Source organism: Anomaloglossus baeobatrachus, chromosome 5, assembly GCF_048569485.1.
Source record: "Anomaloglossus baeobatrachus isolate aAnoBae1 chromosome 5, aAnoBae1.hap1, whole genome shotgun sequence".
Lineage (NCBI taxonomy): Eukaryota > Metazoa > Chordata > Amphibia > Anura > Aromobatidae > Anomaloglossus > Anomaloglossus baeobatrachus.
The window spans coordinates 24,445,080-24,464,642 of record NC_134357.1 but is presented as its reverse complement, the minus strand read 5'-3'; the positions used below and the strand labels follow the sequence as shown (position 1 = coordinate 24,464,642).

The following is a 19,563-nucleotide window of genomic DNA, read 5'->3' as shown; positions in this document are numbered from 1 at the left end:
ATAGGGGGCAGTATTATAGTAGTTATATTCCTGTACATAGGAGCAGTATTATAGTAGTTATATTCTTGTACATAGGGGCAGTATTATAGTAGTTATATTCTTGTACATAGGAGCAGTACTATAGTAGTTATATTCTTGTACATAGGAGCAGTATTATAGTAGTTATATTCTTGTACATAGGGGACAGTATTATAGTAGTTATATTCTTGTACATATGGGCAGTATTATAGTAGTTATATTCTTGTACATAGGAGCAGTATTATCAATCATCTGAATTGATAAAACTTTTTTTTATAGCGTTGCAGACAGATTTCTTGGACCTGTCTAACTCTCTGTTTTGGGTGACGGTTGGAGTGGGAATCTTCATACTTATATTAATTGTGGTCATCATAACTCTTATAATTGCTCGGAATCGCAGGATGGTAAGAATCACTGAAAATCATTTCTATTGTGTGAGAATACATTTCCATATTAAAAGGCATCATATCTACAATCTTTTCACCTTGCTGACAGTGACATCTCTCCCTCTTTTTATGGCGCTCTTGGTACATTCCAGGAGGAAAGGTAACATTCACTCCCAGTCTCAATTTGTCTTATTACTCAGAGTTTTCAAACAATCATTTTCTAATAATTATAATAACGATTTTCTAATAATACTTTATAACCTATTTAAAGTATTAAGATTGTATTATTTTGTAACCTCTTCTTATACTTGTGAGGAATGAATTGCTCAGTGGACAGACCCTTTAATATTTTCTTATGTTTTAAAGTGAAGCAACACTAATGGTACATCATGGTCATCAACATGGCCCCATCCCCAGTCCCACTCATTAACATCCATCACCCCTGCCTTGGAGCTATATGGTAAAAAATGTTGGCACAATCCATGCAAATTTAGGAATGTTGGCAGTAAGGGACAATGTTAGGCCTGCGACACACATCCGTGCCGCCGGTACGTTTGTCATTGTTTACACGTACCGGCGGCACGGAGACACGTTAAGCAATGCTACCCTATTGTAGCAGGCACACACACGTAAAACCACATGGAACGTGTGTCCGTGTGCGTTTGTACGTGTGTGCGCTTTTCACGTGAATGTGGCAGAGGCCTTAGGAAGTGTTGGGGAGGTAAAATGGGCAGTTGCCCCCCACATCCCCCCAAAAAGTACAACTTGTCCCGCAAACAACACGCCCTCATACAACTATGTGGAAGCAAAAATAAAAAAAATAAGTCAAAAACAAACGGAAAATCGTGCGTAAGGGTTAAAATCCTGCACCCGCCGGCTTGATTCCTCACATGTTCATGAAGGATTTACTAACAAACAAAAAAAAATAATCATCTCTATAAAATGTTATTAGGGTTGGGTGCCTCCTTAATTCCTACATTTGTAGCCAGTTATCAGACAGGGAGTACAAGGCACATTTTCAGTAGTGACCACATAACAGCACCAGGCAGGAAGTGTTGTCATAGCGATTTCGGAACACCGGAATGGAACTTAATAATTCAAATTTAACTTTTTTTGTGTGTAAAAATAGATTTTACTGTGAAGTACTGTATATATATATATATATATATATATATATATATATATATGTGATGACATGTATATATATGTGCTCTGTATAAATGTGTGTGTATACCTATGTGAGATCGGTGTATACATGTGTGCATGCATTTGTGTTTGGTTGTATGTGCAGTGTGTGCTTGGTGTATACATGCGTGTTACATACAGTGCTTGTGTCACATACTGTGTGTATGCCACATCCTCATTTATAAATCCCGGCAGCACATAGAGTTCCTAGGTGTAAACATGGCGGAAAACACCCAACGAATGACCACAATGCTGCTCATCATTGGGTGATTGGATTGTTTATGGCGGAACAGTCATCCGTGTTCTCAGCAGCACGTCGCCCGTTGCAGATTGCAGATGTGCTGCCGATAAGATGATCCTGTAGGGGACAGATTGATCCATAGTGATCGTTCTTTGTCCTCATTTTTCATCATTCTGTGTAAAGAGGCCGGAAACAAACACTGAAGAACTTGCATATTGTCGCTCGCGCTCATTTACCAGTCTGAACTCAGCGCATGTGAATATAACCTAAATGTGTGAGTGTGATGGAGCAATGTGTGAGCATTTAGCACCCCCACTTTAAACTTTTGCCCAGGGCCCCATCTTCTCTAAAACCGGCCCTGTTGGCAGCGATCATAGATGATAGCAGTGCCTGTCCGGGCCGAGCATTTTATAGACCAGTCCTGCCTAAAATGTGTCTGTTTGGAAGTTGTGCCATCCACACATACATTGTGACACTCGCTGCTTGTGTTTGCAGAGGCGGGCACGGCACCGGGCATGGCTGCTGGAGAACCTACACCAGAAGAGAAGATGTGAGTGTAAGGGGTAAGTGGTGCAGGAGGACGGGGAGGACGGGTGCTCTGCAGCGCTGGGGTCCAGGGTTCAAATCCCATCAAGGACTATGGTTGCAAGACATTTGTGTGCACTTGCTCGGGTTTCCTCCCATAGATATACTGAAAGGGAATTAAGTTCCTGAGCCACAAAGGGGTCAATAATAACAATTTTAGTGCATGGAGGATGAAGAGACAGATGTAAAGGAAGGACCAGATTTTAAGGAAAAATTAGAAGAGGGAACAAGGGAGAGTTAGATAGGGAAGTGAGGTGGGAAGCCGGTCTAATGAGGTGTGGAGGTTAAGTACCAGTTGGATAGTCCGGGGTAGTGGATTCTGGAGGTGTAAAGAAGTCTTAATGATGGAAGTGGGAGGATTGGATTATGGAGGATGTTACTCGTAGAGGACGTGTAGGTTGATAAATAAAGATGAAGGAGAACATGTAGGGTGGTGCAGAACTGTGGAGAGCTGTGTGCTTGAGAGAGATATGTTTATATTGTATATATGTTTATATTGATATGTTTATAATGAATGGGTAACCAGTGTAATGACTGGCACAGGGTGGAGGCATCGGTGTAGCGGCCGCATTCAGGAAGGATTGTAGATGGGAAGGTTTAGTAAGAGGGAATCCAATGAGTAGAGAGTTGCAGTAATCCAGACAAGGATGAATAGGAGCAATGGTAAGAGTCTTTGCAGTTTCAAAGGTGAGAAAAGGTCAGATTCTGGAGATGCTTTAAGGTGCAGATGCCATGAGCAAGTTAGTGATTGGATATAGGGAATAAAGGAAACATTTGTGAAAATATGACCCCGAGATAGGGACAGCGCTGCTGGGTAGGGGTGGGGCGTTATGGTTAAACCACCCAAGGAAATTGCAATATAAGGTATAGGGGTATATTTACGTTAGTGGAGGGTGGAACATGAGAACCATTTTGGAGAGATTCTGCTTCAGATAGAGGGAAGACATGATGATAGAGACAGAGGAAAAACAATCCTTGGTATTTTGTATTATGGAGGGTGTGATGTCAGGAGACTGCAAAGCGCCACAGAATATGTATGCGCTGTCTCGCAAATTCTAATCTCTAGTTTTGCTTCCCGCAGATTTGCACCCCAGCGGCTCCGAGACAACGTCTGATTACGTCTAACATCCTTCAGACCACATTGCACAGATCTCGACTGTCATTCACTTGCAGAGCGTTTTGCAATTCCTCGATGGAGGCCTGCAGAGGATCACTTACACGCAATGTTTGCAGGATGTCATATTCATCCCAATAATTTGGGTTTTTTCGGTGTGAGCTGCATGGCTGCAACGTGGCGTGAAACTGCTTGGTGCAAATCGGACGCAAGTCAGCAATGGAAACAATAAAGATCCAAACTGGTGATATTGCAGTTTTTTCTCTCCAGCATTGAGAAGAATGGATTCATCAGATTGTCGCGAGATTTCACCTTGAATTTGGTGCGGAAACCACCCTGAACTTTGTATCAAATCCAGTGTGTACAGATCCAGTGTGAACAGAGCCTTGCTGATGCTTCTAATTATCACTACATGAAGCTTTGTGCATTATATAAACCTGCAGAATATTTCACATTTATCCTGTGTGATTATAATATCCATCATGGATTGTCAGTGATTAAATACATTTATTGTGTGGCCTGTTTTTATTGTCTCTATTAATACAGTTAAATAAGAAATAAAACTGAAATGTCAGAAACAAAGAGGTTTTCTAACATAAAAAAATTGTTTAAAATGTAGCAAAAAATAGCACAACTCCTAGCTGAGCAACAATGTAGCAAATGTTGCAATTTGTGGCAACTGTTTTATAAAAGGACAAAGAGTGCCCAGGAGGGGGTGGTAAAGCAGACCAGACAGATTCACCATAATTTATGGCATAAAAGTGGTGAACACGGCTACAGAAATGAACTGAAGTCCCTGACCGGTGCACATTTTTTAAAGTGGCACATGGCAGCCGAAAGATGCACTAAAATTATTAGGAGGTTCATGGTGAATTTGGCGAATCTTATTCCAGCGCACCCTTCTTCATCCTTTCTCCAGCACATCTTTCTTCATCCTTACTCCAATACACCATACTTCTTCCCTTCTTCATCCTTTCTCCAGCACATCTTTCTTCATGCTTACTCCAATACACCATATTTCTTCCCTTCTTCAGCGCACCCTTGTTCATTCTAACTTCAGCGCAGTCTTCTGCATCCTCACTCCAGCGCACTGTTCTTCATCTTTCCTCCAGCGCACCCTTCTTCATCCTTACACCAGCGCACCCTTCTTCATCTTTCCTCCAGCGCACCCTTCTTCATCTTTCCTCCAGCGCACCCTTCTTCATCCTTACTCCAGCACACCCTTCTTCATCTTTCCTCCAGCGCACCCTTCTTCATCCTTACTCCAGCACACCCTTCTTCATCTTTCCTCCAGCGCACCCTTCTTCATCCTTACTCCAACGACAAATTCTTCATCCTTAATCCAGCGCACTCTTCTTAATCTTTCCTCCAGCGCACCCTTCTTCATCCTTAGTCCAATGCACCCTTCTTCATCCTTACTCCAATGTACCCTTCTTCAACCTTACTCCAGCGCACCCTTCTTCATCCTTACTCCAGCGCATCCTTCTTCATCCTTACTCCAGCGCACCCTTCTTCTTCCTTACTCCAGCGCACCTTTCTTCATCCTTACTCCAGCGCACCCTTCTTCATCCTTACTCCAGCGCACCCTTCTTCATCCTTACTCCAGCGCACCCTTCTTCATTCTTACTCCAGCGCACCCTTCTTCATCCTTACTCCAGCGCACCCTTCTTCATCCTTACTCCAGCGCACCCTTCTTCATTCTTACTCCAGCGCACCCTTCTTCTTCCTTACTCCAGCGCACCCTTCTTCATCCTTACTCCAGCGCACCCTTCTTCATCCTTAGTCCAGCGCATCCTTCTTTTTCCTTACTCCAGCGCACCCTTCTTCATCCTTACTCCAGCGCACCCTTCTTCTTCCTTACTCCAGCGCACCCTTCTTCATCCTTAGTCCAGTGCACCCGTCTTCATCATTACTCCAGCACACCCTTCTTCATCCTTACTCCAGCGCACCCTTCTTCTTTCTTACTCCAGCGCACCCCTTCTTCATCCTTAGTCCAGCGCACCCTTCTTCATCCTTACTCCAGCGCACCCTTCTTCATCCTTACTCCAGCACTCCCTTCTTCATCATTACTCCAGCACACCCGTCTTCATTCTTACTCCAGCGCACCCTTCTTCATCCTAACTCCAGCACACCCGTCTTCATGTTTACACCAGCACACTCTTCTTTATCCTTCTCCCAGCTCACCCTTCTTCATCCTTCTTCCAGCACACTATACTTCATCCTTTTTCCAGAGCACCATACTTCACCCTTACTCCAGTACATTCATCTTCATCCTTCCTCCACTTAACAATTCTTCATCCTTCCCTCAGTGCACCCTTCTTCATCTTTACTCCAGGACATCCATCTTCATGCATCATCCTTCCTCTGGCGCACCCTTCTTCATCCTTCCTCCGTCACACCCTTCTTCATCCTTCCTCCAGCGCACTCTTCTTCATCCTTCCTCCGGCTCACCCTTCTTCATCCTTCCTCCGTCGCACCCTTCTTCATCCTTCCTCCGGCTCACCCTTCTTCATCCTTCCTCCGTCACACCCTTCTTCATCCTTCCTCCGGTGCACCATTCTTCATCCTTCCTCCGGCTCCCCTTCTTCATCCTTCCTCCATCGCACCCTTCTTCATCCTTCCTCCGGCTCACCCTTCTTCATCCTTTCCTCCGTCGCATCCTTCTTCATCCTTCCTCCGGCTCACCCTTCTTCATCCTTTCTCCGGCTCACCCTTCTTCATCCTTCCTCCGTCACACCCTTCTTCATCCTTCCTCCGGTGCACCCTTCTTCATCCTTCCTCCGGCTCACCCTTCTTCATCCTTCCTCCGGCTCACCCTTCTTCATCCTTCCTCCGGCTCACCCTTCTTCATCCTTCCTCCGGCTCACCCTTCTTCATCCTTCCTCCGGCTCACCCTTCTTCATCCTTCCTCCGTCGCACCCTTCTTCATCCTTCCTCCGTCGCACCCTTCTTCATCCTTCCTCCAGTGCACCATTCTTCATCCATACTCCAGCTCACCCTTCTTCATCCTTCCTCCGGCTCACCCTTCTTCATCCTTCCTCCGTCACACCCTTCTTCATCCTTCCTCCGGCTCACCCTTCTTCATCCTTCCTCCGGCTCAACCTTCTTCATCTTTCCTCCGTCACACCCTTCTTCATCCTCCCTCCGTCGCACCCTTCTTCATCCTTCCTCCGGCTCACCCTTCTTCATCCTTCCTCCGTCACACCCTTCTTCATCCTTCCTCCGTCACACCCTTCTTCATCCTTCCTCCGGCACACCATTCTTCATCCTTCCTCCGGCTCACCCTTCTTCATCCTTCCTTCAGCGCACCCTTCTTCATCCTTCCTCTGTCACACCCTTCTTCATCCTTCCTCCAGTGCACTCTGCTTGAGGTCTTGAACTGTGAAAATGTGGTCAGAAGCCACTCACTGTATCATGGGCACTCACCGTAGCAGGTCCAATATACATAGCTATCTAAAGCAGGTTTTGGGGAGTGCAGAGAGGACCACCATCATTCCGTTGGCTTACAAAGTCACTACTCCTTTTGACATGGACAATCACAGAATCTCTAACTGTACAAACTATTGTGTGCAATAGTTGTGCCGCACACCAAAATATATAACAAGGAGCAGCTTCTTTTTATATATTCTGATCCCATCTAGGGAAGAGTCTACACTGTAAAGTGCACGCCGGTCACCTCAGGCAGCCTGCATTCCCAGTATGCACAAAGCTCGTCAAACTTACAAGTGATGCTCCATGTCCTGATCACAAGATCTGCAGTATCGCACATCGTTGTTTTACCAATATACATGCAGTGCATTTTCTCCCCTCTCAGACTCCTTACTGTGTGCACGTTTGATCTCTCGGCCTCCTTACTCTGTGCACTTTTGGTCTCTCTGCCTCCTTACTCTGTGTACTTTTGGTCTCTCTGCCTCCTTACTCTATGTACTTTTGGTCTCTCTGCCTCCTTACCCTGTGCACTTTTGGTCTCTCGGCCTCCTTACTCTGTGCACTTTTGGTCTCTCGGCCTCCTTACTCTGTGCTCTTTTGGTCTCTCTGCCTCCTTACTCTGTGCTCTTTTGGTCTCTCTGCCTCCTTACTCTGTGCACTTTTGGTCTCTCGGCCTCCTTACTCTGTGCTCTTTTGGTCTCTCTGCCTCCTTACTCTGTGCTCTTTTGGTCTCTCTGCCTCCTTACTCTGTGTACTTTTGGTCTCTCGGCCTCCTTACTCTGTGCTCTTTTGGTCTCTCTGCCTCCTTACTTTGTGCTCTTTTGGTCTCTCTGCCTCTTTACTCTGTGCTCTTTTGGTCTCTCTGCCTCCTTACTCTGTGCTCTTTTGGTCTCTCTGCCTCCTTACTCTGTGCACTTTTGGTCTCTCTGCCTCTTTACTCTGTGCTCTTTTGGTCTCTCTGCCTCTTTACTCTGTGCACTTTTGGTCTCTCGGCCTCCTTACTCTTTGCTCTTTTGGTCTCTCTGCCTCTTTACTCTGTGCTCTTTTGGTCTCTCTGCCTCCTTACTCTGTGCTCTTTTGGTCTCTCGGCCTCCTTACTTTGTGCTCTTTTGGTCTCTCTGCCTCCTTACTCTGTGCTCTTTTGGTCTCTCTGCCTCCTTACTCTGTGCACTTTTGGTCTCTCTGCCTCCTTACTCTGTGCACTTTTGGTCTCTCGGCCTCCTTACTCTTTGCTCTTTTGGTCTCTCTGCCTCTTTACTCTGTGCTCTTTTGGTCTCTCTGCCTCCTTACTCTGTGCTCTTTTGGTCTCTCGGCCTCCTTACTTTGTGCTCTTTTGGTCTCTCTGCCTCCTTACTCTGTGCTCTTTTGGTCTCTCTGCCTCCTTACTCTGTGCTCTTTTGGTCTCTCTGCCTCCTTACTCTGTGCACTTTTGGTCTCTCGGCCTCCTTACTCTGTGCTCTTTTGGTCTCTCTGCCTCCTTACTCTGTGCTCTTTTGGTCTCTCTGCCTCCTTACTGTCTTCGTCTGGAGGACGGATGTAAATATTGCTTTACTTTCGGCAGTAATGTAACGGTCTGTATTACACCTCACATTTACTGAAACCACCACCAGCAGCAGCAGCAGCAGCAGCGCTCTCCCAGAAACCTCGCGTCTCACCTCACTGTGCACTGATGAGTAACAACCTGAATTTCACTTTGACGTAAGGGAGGAATCCACTGTGCACCGGGGATCCGCCACCGACTGCAGCAACGTGAGCTCAAGGAGATCCCTGCACACATCACCTTCACTAACTCACACGAAACTTTCTTTTTGATACGCTATTGAAATTTGGCCCCCTGCGGTGAGAGCTTATGTGTGCGAGCCACAGGCCCTTATCACTATGAGCGCTGTAAATAATCAATCTACATAAAAAGTTTAAACACTTACATATATTACATTACTGCTACTGAGTTACATTCTGTATTATACTCCAGAGCTGCACTCATTATTCTGCTGATGCAGTCACTGTGGACATACATTACATTACTGATCCTGAGTTACATTCTGTATTATACTCCAGAGCTGCACTCACTATTCTGCTGGAGCAGTCACTGTGTACATACATTACATTACTGATCCTGAATTACCTCCTGTATTATACTCCAGAGCTGCACTCACTATTCTGCTGGTTCAGTCACTGTGTACATACATTACATTACTGATCCTGTACTGATCCTGAGTTACCTCCTGTATTATACTCCAGAGCTGCACTCACTATTCTGCTGGTGCAGTCACTGTGTACATACATTACATTGCTGATCCTGTACTGATCCTGAGTTACCCCCTGTATTATACTCCAGAGCTGCACTCATTATTCTGCTGATGCAGTCACTGTGGACATACATTACATTACTGATCCTGAGTTACATTCTGTATTATACTCCAGAGCTGCACTCACTATTCTGCTGGAGCAGTCACTGTGTGCATATATTACATTACTGATCCTGAGTTACCTCCTGTGTTATACTCCAGAGCTGCACTCACTATTCTGCTGGTTCAGTCACTGTGTACATACATTACATTACTGATACTGTGTTACATCCTGTATTATACTCCAGAGCTGCACTCACTATTCTGCTGGTTCAGTCACTGTGTACATACATTACATTACTGATCCTGAGTTACCTCCTGTATTATACTCCAGAGCTGTGCTTCCCATTTGGAATTTATTTGTTCTAATATGTCAATGACCTATAGAGTTACAAATCATTTCTCAAAGAGGATAATAAAGGTAATGCACTGTGCCCTGTGCATCATGCTAATATGTTAATACATTCAATGGATTTTTTGCTGTTTTCATATACCGTATTCAGCCATCCTTATGATAAAGGCCAGGATAACACTTTGATATTAGTAATTATCTGCAGTTATGGATAGTCCATCATCATGTTAAAATAATTAGGGAATGACCTTCCCTATGGTAAAGTTTTCAAAACTGAATCTCTTGTAGTTCTATTTATGGCCACTGGGGGCAGCAACACTTCTCAATTAAAACATTTGCAAGAAAAAGAATTAGATAAAGTCAAGCGTCGGAGGAATTGTAAGAACATTGTCAAGAGATTATTAGATGACTTTATTGTTAACAGATTAAAAAAAACAAACAATAAAGTATAATAAGAATAAACTTCAGAGACTGAGTGATACTGTGAGAGAGGTCCAGGGAAGGGGCCGGCGGGTGAGGGCGGCTGCTGGCTATACTGGTTATATACTGGTTATATACTGAGGGATCAGATGAGGGCAGAGATGCACATTATCTATCAGAGCACTGTACTGCACTATTGTCAGGACCCAGCATGGCCCGAGTTATCAGGGTGAGGTATCACATCATTTATTTGGGCACCTTATGGCGCTGTACGGTATTTTTTTGTGCTGGATTGTACTTTTTATCTGCATTCTGAATACTGTATGGCTCTAAAAACCATAGGATTCGTTCAGAAATGTGTGAACCCCAACGAGTTGCTGTATTTTTTATGCCTGGAACAGCCATTACTAGGAGGGCCATGGGTGTGTACGGTATAGATGATCGGCTTCTCATAGTAGTGTAATGATCAGAGATCCGAATGAGATCCAGCAAGTCACAAACTGAGGCCCAGGCAGAAATGTCCCAGCACTGTATTTGTGATGCCCCTGGCCTATCGGGTCGTCACAGGGTATTGTGCAATCTGCCCTCCCATGCAATATCCACCTCCTTCTTGGTTATGGGTCCCCAACTACATGGTGTTGCCTACATCAGCTAATCAAAACCCTAGGAACACTCTGTACCACACCCACTAGACACACCAGTGGACGGCCTGAGTGGAATAGGGTCGTCCACTTGGGAGGGTTGGAGAGGGGAGGTCAGGAGTGTCAGGAGTAGAGAGTTGAGTGTTGGAAGTGAAGGAGAGAGGAGGTCAGGAGCTGGGCTCCTAGGAAGCTATCTAGGTGGCAGACGGTGGTCTGGGCCTAGAGGAGCTGGACCCCCGGTCGCAGGGGATCATGGCAAGGGGCACGGATCTGTCGAGGAGGACAGCCGGTGGCCTTGCACCATCACCAGGCTGGGACCAGGGCACGACGGGGTACGTGGACCCTAGATCAGGGAGTAGCTTCAGGCAACCTGACAATTTACCCGACGAGAACGGAGCCTTCAAGATCCGCTCTCCACCTGCTCCAAAATCGGGGAACTAGCGCAACGAGGGGGATAGGACTTTCCACTAAACGGTCCAGAAAATCCCAAGTGTGAACCCTGAGAGCAAGCTCCCACACTTAGCGACAGTGGGGAGCGGGGCCCGACTAGTTTCATTCCACCGGGACCAACAGAGAAGTAAACTTAGTGCCAGGAGGAAGGTCACGGATCACCAAGCAGCACCATTGGGGACGGGACCCGAACTAAGCTCCCCTCAGCGGCAGCGGTGTCCAGAACTTTGGTTTACCAGGTGTCGGTGTCAGCTAATGGACTGAGTGAGTACGAAAGTGACCCAAGTGCACCCAACGGCACTCCCCCACCATCACCGAGCCCCGGGGCATCCCCCCTACCTGTGGAGGGTCACAACACCTGGCTGCCCCACTCCATCATCCCCGGGTACTCTCAACTGCAGCGGTAGTACTCTAATTACCACATATCACGGGTGGCATCACAAACTTTAATGCAATCCCCTGTAAATACCCCCTTCATTTGAGTGGCCGCACGACCCCCGGGTCCGAAGACCCCTCGAGCCACTGTGGATCCGGATCCGAGCGGCTCAGCTGCTGGCACGGGGGCGGCACATATTTACTGGAATAGGGGAGAGGCTCAAAGGGAAAATACGTTTACAATCTCTCCCCAGTTCCTGCTATATTTATACACAGAAAGGCTATACGCCGCGGTCAGGGTGTTGGCTCCAGAGATCTTTCCAATGTGTATCACCAACTGCAGGCACAAATTTACCTACGGACCGTACGTGGCACAAATAGACTCCCTAATCATTCAGCAGACAGGGTGTAAATTCAATGGGTGCAACTTAGTGTAGGTCTCTAGAATTAACACACCGGCTTACGATTTACAAACACTAAACGTCACAACTGCAAGCGCAACCTATGTAAGCTTCAACTGTTGGATACCTGGGTATCGTTAGTGGTACCGTGTTACTGACGGAATCCAATACAGTCCTGTGGTATATCCCACCTGCAATGGATCCGGATGGTCTTTGGCGCCAAAACCCACGAGGAGGAATCACAAGTCGCACAAAAAGAGTCCGTGTCTCTGCCTGCAGCGGGGCCCTGCACATTCCCATTCACCGTCCACTCTGTCAGTCCTGCAAGATTCAAAACACTGCTCAGGGTGTCACAAATGCTCTGCTCCGAGCGCCTTATTCCCAGGCAATGATTCACTTGGTGGCTCAGGGTCCCGGCCGCTCGGCCCAGTCAGCGTCCGCTCTCTGCAGCCTCAACCACCGACCTCCATAAAGCTCTCACCTCCTCACAAACTTGCTAGAAATCCATCTCCTCTGCTTCCTGCGTTTCTCTCCTCACGGCACGCACTGTCCTTCCTCACAAACAGACCCCCACCTTTGGCAGAGAGGAGTTCTCCAGGTCCTGCTGCTCTCACAGATCTCTCCACACACAGTAATGACAGCGTCCCCAAACTTTGCAGCCTGTTAGACTATGCTGATCCAGATGAGGATGGTGAATTATACAAACTCTGATAAAGGAGTTCTCTTAAGGCTATCACGCTGCACAGCCATTTTCACACAAAAATAGGGAAGTCAAAATGGAGCTCATACAACAGCTTTTGCTCTGTAATGCTTGATGAATGTTTATAGAGATGACCCCAACACCTTAGAGATGGGATGAAGATGGATCTAACAGACTGTGACAGGTGTGCATGTGCAGAGAACCTTCTTTATTGGAGCAGAAAATAATGACAACTTACTAGTGATGAGCGAGCACTGCCATACTCAGGTGCTCGGTGTTGCACAGCTTCTAGCTTCCCAGTTGCAGAAGAAAGTTCACAGAGCAGATTACATGGGATAACAAACTCTTTACTTCTGGAAGAACATGAGATAATGATAAGTACAGTCATACAGCATTGCATCAGACAGAGAAATTGAAACCAGAAAGAAAAAACAAAAGACTTCTTACAATTCAGTGAGTAAGGAAACTTTACACAACATCGTCATCTACTGTTAGATCATATACACAGTCAAAGAAGTCCTTGTCTGCTGCATATACCAAAACCCTTTCTCAACAGTAAGGACTTATTCAGTTAAGCCTAATTTCTTCATTAGTCTCTGATGTCTTTCAGAATTCAATGCTTTTGTGAAAATATCTGCAGTTATTTCTTCAGTTGGACAATATTCTAATTTCAGGATTCCTTGTTCCTGGTGATCCCTCAAGAAATGATACTTAACATTTACCAAGTCTTTGATCCTGAAATGTTGATTCAGAATTCTTAGTATATCCTCTTTGCCCCTTTCTTTTTCAAAACAAACTAAAATATTATCAACATATATGAGTACATAGATCCATCTGTCCATCAGTTTTTTTGTGTATAGGCAAGGATCAACTTTGCTTTTTTGACATTTTTCATTTGTGAGCACTTCTGTGATTTTATCATTCCACGCTTTAGCAGCTTGTTTTAAACCGTATAAACTTTTCTGTAGTTTACAAATCTTGTTCGGGTTACTTGTATCTTTGAATCTGGAGGTTGTTCCATGTAAATATCTTCTGTTAAATCTCCATTCAAAAATGCTGTCTTTACATCCAGATGCTTCAACTCCATTTGTTTCATTGCTGCAACTGCAAACAAAGTTCTTATTGTAGTATATTTGACAACTGGAGCAAAAGTTTCATCATAGTCTTCTTTATATTTTTGAGAATAACCTTTAGCTATGAGTCTTGCTCGGTATCATTCAGCTTTGCCATCTGTTTGGTATTTTACTTTAAAAACCCATTTACATTCTATAGCTTTTCTTCCTTTTGGTAATTCTGTCAGTGTCCATGTGTTTGAGTCATGCTTGGATTTTATTTCTGTTTCTGTTGCCTTTATCCATTTATTAGCTTTTTCTTCAGGAAGTCGAGATATGTCTTCCTAAGAGGTAGGCTCATACATTTTGCTTGTACTTGCCTTGTATAAAAGACATATTGGTGGTTTTCCTTTGTTTTTTCTTATTGAACGTCTTGGTTCTGTGTCTGTAGTTGTATCTCTTCACTTTCAGTATTCTGTTTTTCATGAATTTCAACTTCTTTTTCATCAGATGTTCTTTCAGCTATATCACTGATGTTTTTCTCATTTTTTGTTTCTAGTGAAATCATAGTGTCTTCATTTAGATCCTCAATGAATGTCACACTGTTACTCACCGTAACTCTGTCTTTTTTGGGCTCTAGGATTCTATATCCTTTGCAATTTTCACTATATCCAACAAATATTCCTTCTATGGATCTAGTTTGGAATGTTTTTCTGTTGGAATAAATACAAAAACTTTACATCCAAAAACTCTTAAATGATTCACACTTGGATTCTTACCCTACCACAGTTCATATGTTTTTGGTTGTTTTTTTCAGTTTTGTAGAAAAAAGTCGATTTTGTAGGTAAGTAGCTGTCATTGCTGTTTCACCCCATTATTTCTCTGGTAGTTTGGAATCTGTTAGCATACATTATACCATTTCAGTCAGAGTTCTGTTTTTCCTTTCTGCTACCCCATTTTGTTCAGGTGTGTATGGAACAGTCTTTTGATGCTCTATATCATTTTGTCTTAAGTAGTTTTCTATTTCGTGTCCTGTGAATTCACCTCCATTATCACTTCTAATGACAATTGGCTTCCTCTGCAACTTGTTATTCGACTTTGTCAGGTAGTCTACTAATTTATTGAAAACTTCACTTTTGTTCTTGATCAAGTATGTGACTGCTATTGCCTCCTGATGTAGTCCCTTTCTTGGGTCCACATACGTCAGTATGCACCAAATCAAGTGGTCTTGTGCTTTTCGTCTCACTTTCTTTAGGTATAGATATTCTTGTAGCTTTAGATTTTATACAACATTCACATCTTACAGTAATTGAGCAATCAGATAACAATAGATCCTTTGTCAATTCTTTCTTTTGTAGCTCCATTATACTTTCAGGATGTCTGTGTCCTAGACGTCTATGCCACATGTGACTACAATTCTTGTGATCATGTGTACACAACATCATCTGTTCCTTTAATATGTCTAGATGAAATAATTGTTCATCTGCCTTGACATTGGTTATTATTTTATTTCCCACTAGGATTGTACATTCATCATCTTTGAATTTTACAGTAAGTCCTTTAGCTGCTCCCATCTGAAAGATAAATGGCTTCCTTCTTATTTAAATCAAGTTCAGTAAAGAAACTTTTATTACTTGTCATATGACTTGTTGCTCCTGAGTCAATAAACCAACCTGATGACGATTTCTTATCAGTTACTTTAAATGTGCTATTCCAATCATTTACACATGAATCAGAAATTGTGTTTTTCACCTTCTGTGTATTCTCTTTATGGTGTAATTTCTATTGTTCTGCTTTCCATATAGTAATGTCTTTCTTTAAATGTCCCTTTTTTATACATCTGAAACAGTCTTTTATCTCTTTATTATAGGGTCTCTTTGATTCTGTAGATTTAAGAGCATTTCCAGCATCTTTTTCAGTAGAATCATTTGTTTGCTGTTTCCTTCTTTGATATTCATCTATGAGTCTGGTCTTCACAAACTCTAATGTAATGTCTGTTTTAGGTATTGTCTCTAGGGCATTTATTAAAGCAGTGTATGAATCCGATAAACTGCACAATAATATTGCTGCTATGTGACTATCTTCACCAATTGATCTCAGCTGTGATGTCACTTCCATCATAGAGAATATATGCTCATGCATGTCATTGTCTGCACTCAGTCTCATACTGTAAAGCTTTCTTAGTAGAAATAACTTGTAATTTAAGCTGGAACTTTCATGTAGCTTTCTTAATGCCTCCCACATTCCCTGTGCTGTATCCTCATTCCTTATGTGGATTAATTGAGTTGAGAATATTACACTAATAGGCTGATAGTAGCTCTTGATTGTCTATTTTTCTTATTCCATGTCTGATTATTATCATTGGGTCTATCTGTAGTGATTACTTCGCATAAATCATCTTCAGACAATACCATCTCCACTTTGAACTTCCATAACTGATAGTTCCTATTATTCAGCTTAGCTACTGTGAGTTTTAGCTCTGTGCTATTCATTATTATTAACGTGTCTTACTTGTTTGGAGAGAATTGTTCTAAATAATTCTTCTGCATTCAGCAGGGTCTTGCTGAGCTTCTGGTGTCCTGGATGTCTGGGATCTTGGGTGTCTGGGATCTTTGGTGCCCGGAATCTTTGGTGCCTGGTATCCTGGGTGCCTGGGATCTTTGTGTGCCTGGAAATCTTTGGTGTCTGGTCTCCTGGGATCTTGGGGTGCCTGGGCCCATAACCTGTTGCACAGCACAGCTTCTAGCTTCCTAGTTGCAGAAGAAAGTTCACAGAGCAGATTACATGTGATAACAAACTCTTTACTTCTGGAATAACATAAGGTAATGATAAGCACAGTTATACAGCATTGCATCAGAAAGAGAAAGTGAAACCAGAAAGAAAAAAACAGAAGACTTTTTACAATTCAGTGAGTAAGGAAATGTTACACAACATCACCATCTACTGTTAGATCAGTATAAAGTCCTCCTTCACACAGTCAAAGAAGTCCTTGTCTGTTGCATATACCAACACTCGATACTCGAAACTAGTGATGAGCAGACACTACCATGCTCGGGTGCTCGGTACTCATAACTAGTGATGAGTGAGCACTACCATGCTTGGGTGCTCGGTACTCGTAAATAGTGATGAGTGAGCACTACCATGCTCGGGGGCTTGGTACGATGGGGAACTACCATGCTTGAGTGCTCGGTACTCATAACTAATAATGTCTGGGCACTACCAGGCTCAGGTGCTCAGTAGTCATAACTAATAATGACCGGGCACTACCATGCTTGGGTGCTTGTCACTAGTTACCAGCTCTGAGATGTCTTCATGGAGGTTGGAAGATGATCCAGCGGCTTTTGTGAAGCTCTAGTGACCTTCATGTCCAAGAGAGTTAAGGCCGTGCTGGAAAATAATGTGGCCACACAAAATATTGACAATATTGACAGCAGCAAGAGCAGTAAAAGACACTTTAATTAGAAGAAGTCAGCCTTTATGGGGCTTTTAACAATGAAGAATCTTCAGAAAGGAAGATAGATTTTTTTTTTCACCAAATCCGACACCCTGCATCTCCGCCAATCAGCTATTCACGGTGCCGCCGGCGGTAGCAGGCAGCCGGAAATGCTCAGTTCGGAAGCTGCTCTGTCTTCTGGTAGTGGAGAAGGACAGGTACTGCACATCCGCCTCCCATTCAAATCAGTAAGAGGTGAATTTGCAGTACCTGGCCGCGGCCGATATTAGTTCATCGGGTTGCTCCAGAACTGAGCATTTCCGGTCGTCTGCTACCACCACCGGCAATGTGGTCCACTCCATCCGCCTCTTGAGTTCATGTAAGCCTATTGTGTGATACCGTTTGCTGAGTCAGTGGATCTAAAGTGATACTTTCTCAGAGAAGAGAAAACAAAAAGTTTATATTTACTTTTTGAAAACTTTTTAAAAACTTTTTCAAGTATTTTTAATCTTACAAGTCCACAGGTTCCTCGCTTCCACGGATGGCAGAGTAGCCGTGTGACTTGTCGTTGAGCGTGTTTACGTCTTGTCATCGCTCATGTCTCAGCTGTTCTGAGTCTGTCACCGAATGATTTGATGCTGCCCCAGATCAGAAGCTTCCTGTGTGCGGTAGGAGGAGGATACGAGGTCTTAACCCAAGGAGAACACACCGCGCCGGGAGCAGAGACATCTGTGCCCCAGATCCTACAGGTAACAAGCAAAAACACTGACAGTTACTTTATATCAAATTTACTACCTGTTTTGTTTGTTGTTTTTCAAGCTGCAAATTCTTTTTCTTTCATTTTATTTATTTTTTTATTTATTTAACTTTTTTCTTATTGCTTCATCATTTTCTGGTTTTATTTTTATTCTATATTTTATTTTAATAAACCTTTCAATTTGTATATTCATTTTAAAAAATGTAGAAAGTATCTGATAATTGTTGTATATGAACATTTGTTGCAGTTTTTGTTAAAGTTTTGAAATTTTAAGCAAAATATCAGGTTTATTGTTTACGGTATTTTTTAAGAATTCACATTGAATAATTTAATTGTTTATTAGTATAAGGAAATTGCGCCAGATAAGTGAGAAGTAATCAAAGGAGATTTCGAGCATAAGAAGTGAGGGTGAGAAATAAGAGATTATCCCCCCAAAAAGCAATGTTACTTTGTAACTGACAAAATTGACAGATCTGGCCTATGTCGTGGATTGAAAAATATGTACAGAGCACAAATTACAGTCATAATCTGGCTCCAGGAACACGTATGAGCCTAGAAAAGTAATTTGCCCAAATTGAGGACTCCATGATGATAGGTCACAAGGAGCCCAATATTGTATGGAGGCCAAAAAGCTTCATATTATTTGTATAACTAGCCTAAAAAAAGAAAAACCTCTTCGATTTCGTTTTACTTGATCAATAAAATTATTAACATATAAATTGTAGAATAAAATCATTAAATTTGTAAAGGAAATAACGCAAATTTGATTTGACATCGCGGGTGACCTCCCTCACGTACAGGCCGATGTCACATTGTAAAATAAAGACGTGTACAGTGGATTTTACAAGTATGAAATGTACCCACTAATAATAATAATTAATTATTATTACCATAAAAATAATAAATATTTAAAATATTTATATTTTGTGCCGCCACCATATTACATAACGCTTCTGGTCCGTTTGATAATTTGGTGGGTGCAAGGCCGCTGTCCAGCCTGGTCATGTAAATGTGGATAATATAAATGTATTATGTTTTATGATATTTTAAGAAAAAAAAATTAAAAATGTAGAATATATCAGAACTAAGCCCCGACCACTATAGAAACTACATGGAAGTACTGAATATATTTTGGAACAATTACACACTTCTCTATATATATATTTTTTTTTATAAATTTCCTCAAAAGTAAGTGATGTTTACAAGTTTTTTTAAATTAAATATTTTGCAAAACAAAAAATTAAAACTAAATAATAGTAATAAAATAATAATAATAAAAAATTATAATAAAAATAATAATATAATAAAATATAATAATAAAGAAAGGATTATAAAATAAATAAATAGTAAAATAATAATAAATGAAATATAATAACAAAAAACCCCTAATATATATATATATATATATATATATATATATATATATATATATATATATATTTTTTTTTTTTTTTTATTATTATGTTTTATTATTTTATTATTATATTTATAGCAAAAATAAAAAAGAAAGGATTAAAAAAAATCAAATATACCCAAAAATAAGTCAATAAGCAACCACAGAGGAGACGATAATAAAGTAGTATAACACAACACGTATTAAAATCATCAACTGTCAGTTCTTTTATTTTATGCAGCAACGTAGGACTCTTGGTTTATATATATATATATATATATAT

General features: G+C 42.4%; 2 protein-coding genes across 3 annotated transcripts in view; both read left to right on the top strand.

Annotated features, from left to right (window-relative positions):
• The window catches only part of LOC142313229 (T-cell surface glycoprotein CD4-like), a 39,342-nt gene extending 35,272 nt beyond the window's left edge, over positions 1–4,070 (top strand). The window contains exons 8-10 of one of the 2 annotated variants that reach the window (XM_075352214.1): positions 298–422; positions 2,326–2,380; positions 3,497–4,070. In XM_075352214.1, coding sequence (XP_075208329.1) covers positions 298–422; positions 2,326–2,380; positions 3,497–3,540 — 224 coding nt within the window. In that variant the 3' untranslated portion in view covers positions 3,541–4,070. Of the gene's footprint in view, positions 1–297; positions 423–2,325; positions 2,394–3,496 lie in introns of both variants that reach the window. The other variant, XM_075352213.1, reaches the window with a different exon arrangement.
• Positions 4,071–17,810: 13,740 nt separating this feature from the next.
• CD4 (CD4 molecule) overlaps positions 17,811–19,563 on the top strand; it is a 58,769-nt gene continuing 57,016 nt past the window's right edge. Inside the window, exon 1 of the mRNA XM_075352211.1 lies at positions 17,811–17,879. The gene's annotated coding sequence lies outside the window, so the exon portion shown is untranslated. The remainder of the gene's footprint in view (positions 17,880–19,563) is intronic.